The sequence below is a fragment of the Natator depressus genome, chromosome 11 (assembly GCF_965152275.1).
Source record: "Natator depressus isolate rNatDep1 chromosome 11, rNatDep2.hap1, whole genome shotgun sequence".
Taxonomy (NCBI): Eukaryota; Metazoa; Chordata; order Testudines; family Cheloniidae; genus Natator; species Natator depressus.
This window is the reverse complement of record NC_134244.1, coordinates 40,954,006-40,971,840: the sequence shown is the minus strand read 5'-3', so window position 1 is coordinate 40,971,840 and position 17,835 is coordinate 40,954,006. Positions and strand designations below refer to the sequence as shown.

The 17,835-nt window shown below is 38.3% G+C and overlaps 1 protein-coding gene across 3 annotated transcripts in view; it reads right to left on the bottom strand.

The window, feature by feature from the left end:
- MAP3K20 (mitogen-activated protein kinase kinase kinase 20) overlaps positions 1–17,835 on the bottom strand; it is a 125,275-nt gene that overhangs the window by 39,653 nt on the left and 67,787 nt on the right. For all 3 annotated transcript variants that reach the window (XM_074967605.1, XM_074967603.1, XM_074967604.1), the window contains exons 9-11: positions 14,123–14,197; positions 8,577–8,683; positions 2,089–2,224 (exon numbers count right to left, since the gene is read on the bottom strand). In XM_074967605.1, the coding sequence (XP_074823706.1) occupies positions 2,089–2,224; positions 8,577–8,683; positions 14,123–14,197 (318 nt within the window). The remainder of the gene's footprint in view (positions 1–2,088; positions 2,225–8,576; positions 8,684–14,122; positions 14,198–17,835) is intronic.

The following is a 17,835-nucleotide window of genomic DNA, read 5'->3' as shown; positions in this document are numbered from 1 at the left end:
ATATTGGGGTGTCTGCCCTGCTTTTTGACAGTTTGCCCTGAAGTTGGCACTCACAGTTGTGAATCATTCCAGACCGTGTGCCATGCTGCTCTTCTCCGGCAGTTCCACCTGTTCATATTTCTGAAGAGAGGAGGCACCTACTCTGACTCTGTCTCTTCCTGCCACCCACAGGCATGGAGTCTTGACCACATCATGATGCAGCTCCCATGAGCGCCGAGAAGTGGGGGATCATGTTGCATAGATCTAGCTACCCCCCATGCTCTACGTAATTCTAGTTTTATTTGCCCTCCTCCATGCTTCACAGTTGAAGGGAGCACAGAGACTCTTGTCTGCAAGGATCACCACTTACAAAGAGAACACCCAGCAGTGCTGTTTTCCATATGGCTAGGAATAAAAGATTTCTTTTTATTTGTAAATTAGCACTGAATAGAAGCTACTTTGCTATGAAGAAAGCAACTCTGATAGAACAGGGCAAGTTTTTGTGTCTACACAAAAATTTGAAAATGGAGATGTTCAGCAAGCACAGTAGCTCATTAAAGGTCTCAGAAAAATAAACCTCTGTATTTCACACTGTTCTCAATCATTTCAATGCAGTAAGAGAGGTGGGTTAATGTTATGCAGAACGAAAGTCCATGTTAAGCACAACAGGTCTTAGCACAATGAATTCTTCCTTCAGCAATGCCAGCTACAAGTGAAAAGTGGACATGATAAGCAAGTACAGCATAAAACAGCCTTAGGGCCTTGCTCACAAAAAGATTGGCTCATTATGGCTGCATCTCGTGCTGTGCACTGTATAGGAGATGGCCCACAGCTCAGTTACTGGAAGTTTGCTGGTGTTAAAGCAAGCACACAGATACCGACTTAGAACATACAGTGTCTGGATATAGGAAAACATTCATTCTTCATCATTACACTACTACATGTTTACAGCCAGAACATGTGTACAACTTCATTCATATAAATGCCAATACGCTGTGCCTCAAAACTAAGTTGCAAGTAAACTGGATTGGCTAGAATCAATATTCCCATGTATGCAGGGCTTAATTATGTATTAGAATGCTGAACCTACAGAATCATAACTGATTGCATAAGGGAATGGCAAACTATTGCAAACTCAAGTTGGTATTTGTTTTGGCTAATACTGAAAATACAAGGAGAAATAGTGTTGTAATTCTATTAAGCAAGCATCACAATTATGATGCTAAATTAACTCTGTTCCAGTACAAACACTCAGGGCCTGACCACGCACTACACTTTCTGGCAAAATTTCCACTGAAGTCAATGAGAGTTAAACCTCAGCAAGGAGCTCAGGCTAATACAGAAAATATTATTTATTTTAATGTATTCATGGAAATGGGCACATTTCTTTCAGTTAATAAAATAATGTGCATTTTCTAGTACTAAGATGTTGATCAGTCCTACACATTAATTACTGAAGTCTCAAATCCTCACTCAAGATTTGTGGACTTCTATAAAATGTAAAGACATCAATTTTAGATGTGTTCCTCGCAGAGCGAGTTATCAAACACTCAGATACATTTCTGAAGTCTTTTTCTGCAGAGACTATAAGTTACTATTTTTAGGGCCCCATCCTGTTTCCATTAAAGTCAACAGAAAAGTTCTTGTTGTCTAATGAGAACAGGATTGTGCTTTTATTGAATACGCAGCTTTAATATATAAAACAAAAAATTTATGAAGTGTCACAATAATAAATATGAAATAGAGTGCCCATTTTTGTTGTTGTATCACACTGTTTTCAAGATTAGCACCAATATGGACATATAAAGAGCATGCTGCTCTCTCATTTAAGACCATCAGTTTTTAAGCTTAGAAATGCAATTAAATCAACAGGAAACTGTTTATTTACTGATGGCACGATATGGCCCACAGTTAGTATCTTATGTATAATGCATTAAGTGAATTTTAAAGAGTATTATTTGTATTGGTTAATAAAACAGGCCATAACAGCCCCACAGGACCAAATGGAGAAGATAACAGAAATCTTTCACTGGAATTTCCCTAGATTTGCTCATACAATGCTCCAAATGCTTTTTGCAGTCAGAGGAAAGATTGAATTATTTTACTTACAGGAGTATTGGACTGTTCTGTTAACTTCTGCTCCCATACTTTCAAACGTCTCTCCCGTTCCTTTAGCTCCTGCTCTTTAAAGCTCAGATCACGCTCCAGTTTCTTCAGCCTCTCTAAGGTTGCCTCAATTTCACATCTGCAGAGAGATAATTTGTTAAGTCTTGTCTTTTTCTGACAGATATAAATTGTTCATAATTCCCACACGAACATTAATTAAATGTGAAAATCTGAAAAGTACAATACTAACTCAAGCAGTACATTTAATTACCACCAAACACAAAGCCTTTCAGAGCATTAAAAACAACTGGTAGTGTTTATACTAGAGTATAAACCAGAATACCTTACTGCTTAAAAGAAAAAGAAAAAAAAAAAAGGAAAATCCCATCTTTTCTTTTAATATAATGAAATAGGTGAAGGAAAGTCGGTTCGGAAGCGATAATCACTAGCACTGCTATATGTATAGGCCTCATTTGCTTGGAGTTTATAACTTGGCCATAAATATTATTTGGGCTGAAGCTTGTTATACACAGTCTCAACAGAGGACTTTCCCCACCCCAGTTTCTCAAGGTTAAAACATAACAGATATGTAACCCCACACCAACACTTTTTGGTCACACTACTTAAAATAATAGAAAGTTGTGGGACACAGTTTGGATTCACAAGGATTTGGTTTGGACCCCTCTACATCAAACTAGCTTTGATTTTAAAGGGCTGTTGGGTTTTTTGAGGCCCAAATCATAATATACCTGGACTCTGAAATTAAAAGGAAGGACTTATAAGGGTGTGAATGAATATGAGAGATGGGATGTTAAGAAGGAGTAGGAAAGGGGTTTTCAACACCGTTCTTGTAAAGTTTCATCTGTGAGGGGTGAATTAGCTGCAAGATTGTTCCCTTTAGCATATTTTCTAATGGCTTGTCCAATCTAGCATCAAAATGTCTCTGGATGGAACATCCATCAGTCCCCTTCGAAGATCATTCAACAATCTCTCTTCTATAATATATACACTAATCTGTTTTTAATAGAGATGGGCCAAATAAATAATTCATTGATGTTAGCCCAGGTTTTTCCTTATGAATAATCAAGAACAGACTTTGATTTGTACTTATTTACTCATTATTTGAAGTTATTTGACTAATGCCTTATATGAACAAAGTGTAGCCTGTAGATTGCTGCAAACTGTAAACCCTGATTGCTGCCTCAAATGTCCACTATTCATGCTGTCTGACTGGTTAGTCACATGGCATTGTTTCTGCTCTCTAAACTCCCACAGGGAGGTTTCAAGATGGCCACACGAACACTTCAGCTGCAAATGCTCCTGAACAACTATTCACAAGACTGTTTTGTGGAGGTGGAAAAACCTTGCAAACAACATTTGCTCCCACAGATGTTTGCAAAACGCAAATAAAAGGGGCTGCAAACACTGGAGCAAAGTGAATTGTGGGTTTTTTGAAAGTATGTAAATACTTTTTTTTTTTTTTTTGTAGTGTTCCTCCAAATCTAGCATAGGGTGATTCAGCTGGAACACCCACCTTAGGCAGCTCAGGCTGAAAGTTTGTGAAAGCTCATGTACTATTCCAAGATGGTACCTACAAACATAAAGGGGAACTCAACCCTCATTTAAAAAAAGAAAAGAAAAGAAGTAGGCTTGAAAACATGAACTAATGCGAACAGATTACTAGGGTTGAAAGCTTGTTGTTAGTTTTTTCCTAAAGACCATAAGTGATTCACAATCCCTTCACCCAAGGCTGGCCTTTGAAGGTCTAGCAAGCAACATAACCGTCAGTCCCTTGATTTCCAGGAAGACCTCACATCTTGTAGGCCTTGCAAAAACTGTTACAGCCAGTTTTGCAGAGGAGAACAGTTAATACATTTTTTGACTAAAACATCTACCCTTTTTAAAGGGCCAAGTCGACTAAGTATTGTGTAATTTAAAAGGCCTGAAAATGACAAGAACAAGAAAACTGATGATGTTAATATTCTAACTTACGTTATGTACCACGTATATTATTATATCTATTGTGTGTACAACAGGACAATTTGAGGACACTTGTTAGCATTGCTTTTGTTGGTTTGTGTCTCAACTTTATTGCTACTTATAGGTAGTTTTATACATTTTAAAATATGTAAATTATAGTTTTCTCTTAAATAAAATTCTGCAACAGGAAAGTCCTGGTACCAATAGCTTTCCATATGTCAAAAGCATACTGTGTACTGTAATTATCTCTCTTCATTAGATAGAAACGTCTCTTATAATAAAAGGTCAGTCTGCAAAAACAGCTGCATTCTGAAAAATAATTCCACTGTATATAATAAAACAGTGTAATTAAAGAGAAAGCTACCGTACATTGCCCAGTTAATGAGTCTGTTACTTCATAAATACAGCAGCTGGAAACATACATTATAAGACGTGTGTATCTGTAGCTCTGCAGTTTGATCTTGCTTGCTTGATTTTGTTGAACCATTGCATCCTACAGTCTCAGAGAATGTGTCTTATTATAAATGATACACACAAAAATGGTTACTTGTATGTGATTTTTTTTTAGTTTTGCATTTTCATTGATAGATCAAAACAAGCATTAATACGATCACATTTAAATAGCCAGAATAGAGGCTCTCAAAAAAAAGGAAAGAATGTGGCTAGTATACATGAAAAAAAAATGCATACTAAATACAATCTCTATTTAACAATGAACATTTACATTACTTTTCAACCCTAATAAGAGACCTGCAGAAAGAACTATTAAATATGCTCTTCAAGATAAGTTTTATGTTGCCAGTCCTGAGACTGTCAGTCAGAAACAAGGACCTCCATTTGTAAAAATATCAGATATGGGGGAAGAAGAAGATATGGATTATGTTTAGACAATGATAAAAACAGACATATTAAATCAAATACTTTGGATTTTTACCAACAGAAATCACAGGAAGCTTGCAATCAAAAACATATTAGAGATGGGACAAATTGCCATCTGCCTATCTTTACTCTGTCCGTGCTGCACAAAATTAACTCTCTAGTACTCTGTTTCATGTCAGCCAGAGCCACAGTAAGTCCAAAAGAGGAGTCTATGTACTCTGTGGCATCATATAGCCCTGTTGGGGTGCAATTTACTGCTGATCATCATACAAAACAAAAGAGCGCTCTGCCCTTTTAAGGGGGAAACAAATGAAAATCGACTTTCCTCAGCAGTGAGTGGCTTCAGCCAAATCCCAGATGTAAGTAACAGAGCGTGGTTCACCTCTCCAGAGGTTCTGCAAGGAGAGAGCCACATCCCCATTCTCAACCTCGGCTCCCATCTTCTGTCTGACTTCTGCAGCCAGTCATCATCCGAGCTAACTCTTGACAGCACTTCCTATTCTTACCTACAGCTGGCCCAACTTGCTACTGGCCAAATTCCTAGGACATGTCTACACCAGGACATGCAGGAATGTTAATTCACCTTAACTAAAAGTGTAAATTTAAAGAGCCTGAGGCTTGGTCTACACGAGAAACTTAGGTTGGTATAACTGCATCTCTCAGGGATGTGAACCCCTGAGCAACGCAGTTATACTGATCTAACTCCTGGTGTAAATAGCACTGTGTCAATGGGACAGCTTCTCCTGTCAACATAGCTACCACCTCTCGAGAAGGTAGGCTAACTATGTCAAGAGGAGAAGCCCTCCATTGGCATAGGAAGCATCTTCACTAAGTGCTACGATGGCGCTGCCAGTGCAGCAGTATCACTGCAGCGCTGTAATTGTAGAAAAGCCCCTAGTTATAGTGCCTTAAAGCCCCTTGTGGCTGCTCTCATTCCGAAGTACAGTGGCCTCAAATTTGCTTTAGCTTAATCCCCTTGGGCCACTTTACTTCTGAGTAAGAGAGTCCACACAGGAATTTAATGCATTTTAACTAAGGCTCTTTAAATTTGCACACCTTAGTTAATTCTCATTATCTTCCCTGAATGTCCACATGAAAACATGCCCCTAGATGCAGGGCAGGCAATTGTGGCTCTTATTCTAATCAGCAGTAGAGTAAACCCTTTTCATCCCAACTGCTGGATGGAGTCTCCATACACCCCACTATTTATACCTCCATACACCCCAATTTCTTTCTAACTGTGTCACATTTCTCTGACTACTTAACTCAGAATTTATCTTTGTTTCCAAGTGAATTGTTCTTGATCATGAATAAGTTTTTTTCCTCTCCTGTTTCCCTTGTCTATAAGTTTATCAACTCTTCTGAAAAATTCTATAATTCATTTTTAACTTGAAACTGTACCTTTGCTGAAATGCCTTTCCATGGCTAGAACAACACTTTTCACTTGCAGTGCTTTATGTTTACAAAACATCAACCAGTATTCACAATGCAACAGCTTCTGTGCCCCAAAATGAAATATTTCATAAAACAGGTAAGCCATCTGGAGAAGATTCCTAATAAAGGAATAAACTTGCCAAAAGAATAAAAGTTTAATCTTACTGAATGTCAATTCAACAGGTATCTACTTTGCTGAATGGACCAGATTTAGTGGATAGTTGTTTGGTTCCTTCAGGAATCTGAGTACTTGCTCATCTCTAATATAAATATTCCTTACCAGATCCATTGGATTAACGTCTTATATGAAGTTTAACACTGAATAATGCAAAAGGCAGCTATCTGGATTATAAAAAAAAAAAGGAGCAATTACCATTATAGTAGTAGGACTGATCTTGCCAAAGTTTAAAGGGATAGTGGCAGAAAATGTGAGGCTGCTTGTGGTCACGTAATAAAACCGCATGATTAGACTTATTCTTCCAACATTTTTTGCCTTCTGATTGCTACCAAAAATGCAACACAGATAAAATACCAGTCCAGAAATCTGCAAGAATCATGGTGTCCAACAAACAATTCATATCCCAAAAGAATCTGGTGGATCCCTATTTGAGAGACAAGCATATTCAAAAGATATCTCAAGCCCAACTGGGGGGGAGTGGTAGAGGGAAGATAGGGAAACAGATATATTGATTTCTTATAAAAAATAAATGTGACAAATAGAAGCCATCCAACAACTTAAGTGCAGTTTAAACAAACATGGAAAAATTAAACATAAGAACAACAGATTCCTTCATCTGGTAAATAAAACCTAGCTGAACTTGCAACAAAAATAATATTTTTAGATAGTTGAAAATCAATACATTAGAAATTTGTTGTGTACCAGGCACTTCAAGATCAAATTGCAGATTTTCTAGTATACATGCAGTTTACATTTTATATCAGCAGATGGCGCAAAATGTTAGTCTACTGTACTGAGAGCTGAGATGCAGTTACCAGATTCTCTGCTGAGTCAGTGCAGGAATAATGTCAGCTCTAAAACATGCTATTTATACTCTCATCATGTGACCTGGCTCAAACATCCCATCTTGTGCTCACTTTTTCCACACACACACAATAAAATTCCCTAGTTATCAATTCCCCTTTGAAGTTTACCAACAAGTTTGGGATTGTTTTGTTTAAACCCCATGTCTATAATCTCTTCCTTATTCTTTACTTCCCAGCTCCAGTTTTCTTGAATGTTTTTCTTTGCTTGTTTTCAGAGCTACAGGCACAGAATATTTGAGTATTTGTGCTCCCAGTTTACCTGGACAGTGGCCAAAGCTTCTTAATATAGACTGCAATAAGATCATCTGGTAACAATCCTCTGCCTGTGCAGATCTGCTTTCAAAATTCTTGTCCAAACACTAAGAAATATTGTGACGCGCTAAGCTTACATACTGAGAAAGAAGCTTTTGGAACATTTCTCTTATGTTATTCTTTGCACACATATAAAATAGATTGAAAATTGGATCAAAAACTGTTTCAAATAATGGAAAGGGCCCTTTACCTGGGTCTCCATTTGTAAGCATACCACTGGAAACAGGTTGTATCATTTGTTCAAGCAATTTTTGTGCATTATCACAAATAATGGGGTTGGCAGAAGTAAGTCCTAACTGATAACAACAAGTGGCTGCACATGCAAAGATTCAGACTCATAAATGTAGGCTTGTTTTGAAAATTTGGCCTTTTATGTCCCTTCCCTGTGTAACATGTAATTTGCACACTTATACACACAGATATGTACAAATGTAGTAATATGTAGCTTGAATCACAAATATCTTCACATTAGAGACTGAATACACACCCCTGGTTTTAAGATTTGGATGGCAAAACCCATATACATTTGTGATACTTAAAAAGTGTAATATTAATAAAATGCACAGCTTAAGCGTATTGACTCATAACTCACGTTCCACAACATTCTGGGTAGTCTTGAAAAAAAACAAGATCAAATATGTTCCAAAAATATCTACAGAACAAGTATTTTGTATTAAGAAAGAGGTTGCCATCTTGCCACTTGAGTCTGATTTCTTCTCCTTTTAGTAACTCTAATGCCAGCTACACACTTTGGCACTTAACCCTCTGGAAAGAGTCTTAATTTGCCCACATCATTTCACCTGAACACCATACCATCTTATTATGGAAGCAAAGAAACATACCTCCACTCTGCCTTGTTATGCAGGAATGAGTTACACTGGTCTGGAAGGTTGCTGTCATTGGACATGGATTCCAGAATTGAAATGATCTGCTTGAAAGATGGTCTTTTCTGAAGACAAAATGATAACAATAATCAGGGTTTTGTTTTAATATCGGACAATGTTAAAACATTAATGGGATTTCTCTTACTGCAACTGCAAGCACAAGCCTGCAAACAGCACACAGACTGGGATGCTGCCTACATAATTATCAGGTGTTCAGCTCATGGAAAAATTATTCTAAACCCATATATTTAAACTGTATACTTTCCACTGGAAAAGTCAGCACAGAAACTGGTACAATCTACAATTATGGCAGGGGAGGGATAGCTCAGTGGTTTGAGCACTGACCTGCTAAACCCAGGTTGTGAGTTCAATCCTTGAGGGGGCCATTTAGCGATCTGGGGAAAAAATTGGGGATTGGTCCTGCTTTGAGCAGGGGGTTGGACTAGATGACCTCCTGAGGTCCCTTCCAACCCTGATATTCTAGGATTCTGTGGGGCCCCAACCTGCTACTACCACAATGTAAAATAATTAACAACAACAACAATATAATAAGGGATTTATAATGCTTAGAAAGAAGGGTTTCTAGTGCCAAGAAGGAAAATTCTACCTAACGGTCCTAATCTGGGAGAAGCACGCCTCCCAGGGATTGGTAATGCCTTTCATAACACAGCTTTGCAACTGTAGGTCACAGGTAGGAGCCCAACGCTATTAATAGCTTGTACCAAATAGCTTGTACTGAATAGCTACAAGCCATTTGGTAGCCCGAGTGTGAGATCTCAGTTCAATTCCTACTAGACAGACAAAGGTCCACATCACAAAAATTGCCCCTCCATAACGGGCACCCTTGTTGGTAGTCTCAGCAGAAGTCAGGGACTGAACAGACATCAGGACAATTGTGGTGATTCCTCCATGACAAAGCTGGGCATGTTGCCAAAGCAGTCGGGGGGGGAAGTTCACAGTACCCACGCGTGTGCTATTCATGTCCTGTGCAAAACTAAAGGCGGTCATTCTTAAACCTCTTTATGAAAATTAAATTCACTCATCATTCAGAGCAGTCATAACTTCTCTGCATTTTCTACTTTCTGCAGTCACAAAGGAAGCTATAGAGTAAGATAATTGTTGAAAACTGAAAAAGCCACAGTTAAATATATTTCTTGAAAGAGCAGTGACTCCGTTAGTCTGTTTGACAGACCCCAGGCAAGGTTGAGACAAAAGGTTGAGACAAAACGTAGATACATAATAAAGGGATGATGCACATTCTCTCTGCATCTCATCGGTAATTACACCATTTCTGCTAAAATTACAGATGCAGCAATTAAAACGTGCGTTTTAATTTGGGTGCACAAAAACAATTAGGAACAATGCTGAGGTGTCTCTCCCAGGAAGATCTAAGTGATTTCTACATTATAAAAGAGAGACAATTTCTTTATTTCAAATGTCAAACAGCATAAAAAAGTGTCAAATGTATAACAAAAAAAGAGACAACCTCTCTTATACAGTAGTGCTGCACTATTCAACGCTAACTGGAGGCTTTTTTTGTCTGTCATTTTTGGTCCATCTACACAATTTTCAGGCAAATGGTGCAGCAAGCAGATTTTCTCAGCGTTTGCCCAGCCATTGCTGTACCTGTGCATTTTGGCTCCTATCCCATAGAGTTCCCTGTACTGTAACCTGGAACATAACACGGTAGCAAGTGCAAACTTGGCAGTACTTTATTTGTACCTGTTGCTATAATTTTATAAATTGTTTCTAGTAAAGAATCCCAGTAGTTTTTTATAATGGTTCTCTCCCGATAGTGAATCCCCACATGCATTATAGCGGACGGGGACTACACCATCACACAATTCCACATGGATGATGTTATGGGTAAAGCTTAGCAGGAGGCTCCCTTGTACCCATTTGGCGGATAGGTGCTGTGCTTAGAGTCCCAGAATACAATCATTGCTAGTTTTGGGTGGTGCTGCTCCAGGAGGCCAGGAGCTGATTTTTCAACTTGTTTTATTCTTTTCATATATTTAGCTGTTGCTGACCCAAATCCAGTGAAATGCACAAGGTCAGGGCTGCAGTCACTTGCCCTGTTTTGGGTTTGTGAGTAGCAATGTATGCTAAATGCATTCCTGTAATTTCAATGGCTTTTCATTGATGTTCCACCTCTGTTTGCCTGGAGTGTGGGATATGCAATGGGACAGCTTCCAGAACATGTTGGAAACCCCAGACACCATTAATGTATTTGTGTAGTGCTATTAAACACTATACAATCACTTAACAGGTGTGTAGTTTGTCCTTACTAAACTAGTTGCATTATCTGATTTTCAGGAGCAGATGAAGAGAGAGCAGCCCTGTTACCCAGGATTCCTGGGGCAGCCCTCTTTGACAATGCCATGGTCTGCAAAAGAGGTGTCACAAGCCCCTTGTTACATAAGCAATAAAATATTGAAATTAATACAAGTTTCGTTTCCAGAATGTTTGTGCGCATTCTGCTTGGTATGTCTTTCTGGGGGTCTTTGGGAAGTACTGGGCAGGGCTGAGACCAGCCAGCTACTTCTTATGCTGCTCTCAGACCTGCCTAGAACAGAGGGAGGGAATATAATGGTTGACAGAGAACAGAGCTGTCTCTGAAGGGCAGTTCAAAGCATTGAGTGACTGAGTTAGTTGTATGAAGCAATACAATGGTCAATACAATACCTGAGGTTCCTGCACACACCACCACCAAATTGGCAAGCAGTGAACCAGGACAGCCACAGGAGTTGTCAAAACTTTGTTCCAAGTTGACATTCACAACAGTACTGGGAATGCTTGTGCATCTATGCATGTGGACACCAACTGTTTTACAGGCCTGGTAGGTACCTGAATCAGCCTTGGCAACAGCTTTTCTCTCAAGGGTAGATGGGATTTTGTCTGGAGCTGGAATGAGGCAACAGGTCTACACTGATTTTTTTTTTTTTTTTTAAAAGGGGAAGGTACCTTTTAATTTAATAAAAACACTGTAAGCACAGATTGAGGACTTTGGCTAAGATGTGGAAAAGTGACACGTGATTTGGGGTGCCCAGCTTGAGATACCTTCTTTTTGGCCAGTGGGTGCTCAGCAATTTCTGAAAACAAGACTCCTGAAAGAGGTTTCAAGTTGGATACCCAAAATCACTAAAAGAAAAGGAGTACTTGTGGCACCTTAGAGACTAACCAATTTATTTGAGCATGCTCAAATAAATTGGTTAGTCTCTAAGGTGCCACAAGTACTCCTTTTCTTTTTGCGAATACAGACTAACACGGCTGTTACTCTGAAACCAAAATCACTAGTCGCTTTTTAAAAATCTTGGCACTTACATCTCAATGCCTCATGGAAAAACTTTATAAAAGAAATTCCAATTCCAATGAATTGTGACGAATATTTTCAGTGTTTTCCTTAACTCAATATTTATTACTTGGCATGTTTGTATAAAAACAGGTCCTTTGATTCTATTACTTTATCTGTTCCAACTACCTCTCCCAGTTCCCAAGCCTCAGATGGTAATGGTATTTCTAATAATTTATGATGTCCCAGATCAGGTGGAGGATAAGCTGTAGAAACATATGAAACTGTAAGAAATACAAGACCCTGTTTTAAGGTAAACTTCTCTAGAAAATAAAGAGATCAATAGGGAGAAATCCTGTAAAAGCAGCTAATATCTTAGAAAAATAGGTTGTCTAGTAGAGATGGGGACACTTGAAAGTGGTTGTCTAAGACAAGTAGTTGCCTATTGGAGGTGCTCTTTAATAATCATTATTAATACTTAGCACATAATTGTCTTTTTCCATGTAAAAAGCACTTTACTAAAGTTACTTTAACTTATAGGTTTTACTATATAAATAAAATTCCTCTATGCATGCTTTATTCATAGTGATTTCAATTCAATGGGATAGATAATTTTCTTCAAATAGTAAGAAATTCTATAAAATTGAAAGCAAAGCCTAAAAACTGACAGACTCATCACAGGCAAATCACAGGGGAGTTGCATATTGCGGTATTACAATAAGGTCACAGTAGTCTATAACAAGGATTGCACTATACACTCCCTCTGAAGCGATGACTTTAACAACAAGCAAGTTGGCCACCAATATTTCAGAAGAACCCTTTATCACTAGGGGCTAGGCTGTCACCTTAGATTCCTATGCAGAAAGTCCCTCCAAGTGCAGCTCTCTCCTCTTTTACAGAAGAAGGGCCATCTTCTCATCACCATCTCTGGAGATCTGTGTCTCACGAGGAAGTGGCCTAAGGAAATGGTTGTTATGCTCCAGCAATTTGCAGAAAAGCAGCATGATGCTGCATTAACTTTTCATCAGAGCTGTCTAGGAACGAAGGGACTCCCTTCATAGGAAACTGGAGGGGGCTAAGGAGTCTGCAGTGAAGAGGCACAGAGAGTCTTCATTTGGAAGACACCATGTTGTTGGTGGATCTCAAGGGTCTTGAGGGACAGAACCCTCCATTCATTCAATGAGAGAACATGCCTTGTCCCCCACATAAAAATCTGGGGAAAAACTCTACAAGGAAGGTTTTCTTCTTCCTATCTCCCTCTCAGGTTCTTTCCGAGCAATAAGACGATCTAGCTTTAAAGTAGCCAATTCATCCAGGAACAAATCCTGGTTCCACTGAAGCAGTGGCAAAACTCCTATTGATTTCAACGGGACCAGAATTCTGACTCCACCAAACTGAGTAAAGCAATATCATTTTCCTTCATTACCTATCTTCACAAGGGAAGGAAATGCCTGCTCACATTTGATAACAAAGCTGATGCCATTATGAACTGTTTTCCAGCTACCTCCACAGGTATCTTTCCAACTAATTTTCTGCACAGCAGAATAGGGCAGTGGACTGAACTAAAATGGACTTTTCCCATCATCTATATGAGCCTTTACTAAGTAAATATTCCTTTAAATTACTCCTTTAGTTATCCCCACAGGGGCAGTTAAACAGGTGCAAAGGTTTACTAGCTTGATATAACAACTCTTCTTGAAGTTGCTTTTTATTCTGTTTTCATGTTAATTTAGGGCTTGTTCTGCCATCCTTATTCACACCGTGCAGGAACATATATTGCAAATGCTCCCAATGTGCTTAGGGTGTCAGAATCAGGCCTTTAATTATTACATTATATGTGCAACTGCTTTGGGACTTCTGTGAAGAAATAATTTTATGAAGAAAATTTGTTTTATAGGTAAGAACTAAACTATTTTTTCATTAAGTTACAGAAAAAATGTATTAGTTCTTCCCATCCTACCTTATGCACAGCTGTTCCAGTCAGTATCCCAATGCTGACTTCCTTAAACAGGTCTGGCTTTAGAAGGCAAGAGAGGCATCCAGCCAAATGTTCTAGATGATCATAATGAAAAGCCCTAGCTAACAGTTTTGAATTGGTTTGCAGCAGCAATAATAGGCCAGCTGTGCCCTACAAAATAAGACTTACACACTAAATTGATGAAGACGAAAAAGAAATAGATACATTTAACGTGAACACAATAAATGAAATTACCTTTGAATCAGCTTCCCAACACTGATGCATCAGTTCTGCAAAACTTCTGGGACAACTGCTTGGAATGGTTAATCTCTGCAATGGAGAGAGGATTCACCAGTTAAATGACAGCAAAGAGCATTTTATTTCTTTTAATGGTTTAGTCATAATACTTTCCATAAGACCGGTCATTTGATGTTTCAAGCAAAAAGATGAGGCAATTGTTCAAAATAATCATTAACAGAATAAAGGCCAGTATGACAAAAGTCCAAAATTGAAGATCAATGTTCAAAATCCAAAATAAGACACCATGGACAGGTACAGTTAGACCCATAAGGGATGGGTAGAGCAAATATTCAAACAGAGTAGGTTAAAAAACTAACATGTGCCCAATAGATCAAATGAGACAAGCCCATGGAAAGTCTCGCAAATGAATATTAAATGTTTGGATCCAATTAATTGCATTACTGGGTGTCCACAGATGTAAATATAAATGTGATGTGGGAGAAAACTTAACCCCTTTCTCCCACATAAAGTAATCCAGCAATATTTTAGTAAAATCACTGTTGATATCACAGAGAAATGGCTGAAATACACATTGCATTGTCTGAGGAGGTGATGAAGTTAAAAAAAATATAAAAGATTTCTATGAGAACCTTACTCCACAAGGTAAGTTTCATGAAGCTGTGGTCAGACTGATTAATTGTGATATCAGTTGCTCAAAAAAAGAACTCAAGGCCAGTACTAAAATCATTAGCTGTACAATTACAAAACAATTACAACCAGGACTGCTGCAACAAAGAACGAGTTCTAAACCAATTTGGTTTCCTTTGTAGGGAATTAGAAAGATACCTAAAACAGGCTCTCCTAGAGGCAACTTTTAATTTGCAAACTCTTTCTCCAGTCTGGAAAGATCCAAACCCAATCTCTACATTTGATTAAATGAGTATCTTTACCACATTACATTTACAAGGAGATACCGCTGGGCTCTCAGTTCACTGACTTCAGATGTTTGATACCAACTAAAATAGATATGTAAATACACAACAGAATGGTTCTTCATTGGAGGATCTAGAAGGACCTAGAAATCTGAGAGGTCAAGATGGAAAAATGATTCTCTAATGCTATAAACAGGACAGAGGCATATAAAGATGATCTAACCAAGATATTATAGTTCCATTCAAACCAACTTGCTACCCCAGGCACTTTGCTGCACTAATTCTGGCACTGCACAAGTAAAGCAGAGCAAGTTGTATCAAATTATACCATTATATTACTACAACGTGACCTGCAAAGCCATATGAGCCACAGCATGCCAAAATAGGAGTACAACAAATTTGTCTGCATAAGCATTTAAACAAGACAAAAACTGGAAACATGAGATCAGTAATGCCTTTATTGTGTGAGTGTAATTATTAAAATAATGCATTGCTGGTGAAAAGGCTTTCTGCACAAAAAATACACTGAAATTCCTATAGTGCATGAACAAATTGCACTGCTATTTGATACTCGGTCAAGTCATTTGCCTAAAAATATGTCTGCTAGTCTTGCTATGGCATTTGTGTGTAACCCTCACTGTTCCAGTAGATGGAAAATAAATTAACAGGAGACACGTAATCATCAATTACATCTGTTTTATGTGTGCAGAATGTAATTTGTCAGGTAATATATAGGTAGCATATTCCAAGGCTATCATACCATAATAAAGAAGATATTCTCAGTACTAATTTGTCATTAGCTAATGCCAACCATAATCTGAGCATTCATATTGGGGGTGGAGCAGGTCTGGATTAAAATGGAAAATATTCAAGAAGGATGAAATTCACCTTTGTGCAGAAGACTCAAACAAGACCCAGGCACCACTGAAGTCCTACTTAACCTCTTAGGAACTCCTTTGCACCAGGTTGATCTTTGCCCTCAGTGAGTATGCTTTAGAACCAGTTCTGCACTGACTTTTATGGGGAGTTCTGCACTGACTTTTAGAGGGAGAAGAACGCAAGATTGGATCAACAGTGTGTTTAATTCTGCTCTGAATCGCACCTATGCAACCTCATTGACATCAGTAGGGTTTGCACTGGTTTATTTGACAGAAGAACCTGCCCCTTTATATTTATTTACTTGCTGTGAGACACATAAACATTCCATTTTTCTTCTGTTGGAGAAGTGAGGAATAGGAGAGCAAGTTATTGCAGGACTGTTATTTTGCAGGACTGTGTTGGGCATATTCAATAGATTGTGATCAGATTAAAAAAATAATCTGTGAGAGTTAAACTATCAGTGTCAATTCATTCACTGCACCACTTAGGAAGGAAGACTGTGTAATAGGCACCACCATACTGTTGCAACTAACATCTAGTATTGAGAGGTTCATGAAGGACACTTGTTTTTTCTTAAGCTTCTTCTGGTGGCATGTAAGGCAGCATGGCATGCCCATATTTTGCTTATAATATATTTTAATAGTTCCTTGCTTTGGAAAACCATGAGGAAATATATCTGTACCCTTTAACATCTTTCAGCCGAAAATCAGTTCTCTTCAAATCATTTTAAATGGTCTGGTATTGTATGGCAGATCCTGCATAAACCTGTGTACTTGATATGCACAGGAATGCCATATACAGTATATGGAAAAGTTTCTGGTCTCTCTCTCCAAAATAACTTGGCATTAGCTGTATGAGGCTTTTTCCATAATGGGAGAAGGAATCCCATTATGTTTCCTATTCTGGAAATATTATTCTGTAGAAGGCTGAGTTCATAAGGCTTCTCTCTATTAATGTAGCATTTCCAACTAATCTGGACATCTCATATACTTGGACAGGGAGTGGAACCAATCCAGTCCCCAAACAGAACTAAAAAAGAAAAAATACAGAGGTGTTTCCCTCTTCATTTGTCTCTCCCTCTGCTATTTAATATTTAACTCTATTTTATTTAAGTATTTTGGGAAACAGTTTGTATAGAAGAATATAAAATTTTATTGTAGAGATACTGGGTTGTATTATAATGTTACCCAAGCTTCCACTATGTCTAGATAGTAGAGGTTTCCTCTTAACTGAGATTTCCATGCTTGTCTGTGTGTGGTACAGTCCCAACTTTAAATGTTTTTTAAATGTAGTTACTGTCTTTGATATCAAAGACCCATGTGTTCAGACATATAGCTCACATGCCCAACTAACTGAAAGCCTCAATTTGTGCAAAGAAGAAAAGCGAGGCTGGGGACGCTGTACAAACGGTGTTTACACCACTGAAGTTCTTTTGAAATGGAAAGACTCTGCATGAGGAAGCTTGCAGCTATGCCACAGCCTTGCCAATACCAGTGAGGAGCTCATCTTCAATGTAGTGTTGAACGTAGGTGGCAAAACTGTAATTTCTCTCTTTTTTTTTAAACTATTTTTTCTTCTTTTATTTTTGAAATTCTCATCTAAGCGGCAGTTTCTTGTACTATAGTGACTCCTGCTGGGAGAGTTAAGTTGAAGTAGCTGAAGGTCTCTTACAGATATATCAACTCCCGGCCAGTAAAAAGATGTCCTAAATGCAGGAGATGGAGTTAAACTGTTCCCCTACCTTGGACGCAATGGCTTCTTTCATCACTAAGAACAAACCCCTAGGTTTTACAATTGAGACTGAGAAACTAGTACAGTACTTGTACAATTTTTGATCTACAGCATCACGACGTGAAGCTGCAACAATTAGATGTAAAGGGTCCATTCATGAGGAATAACATCACTTTGACCCTTTGT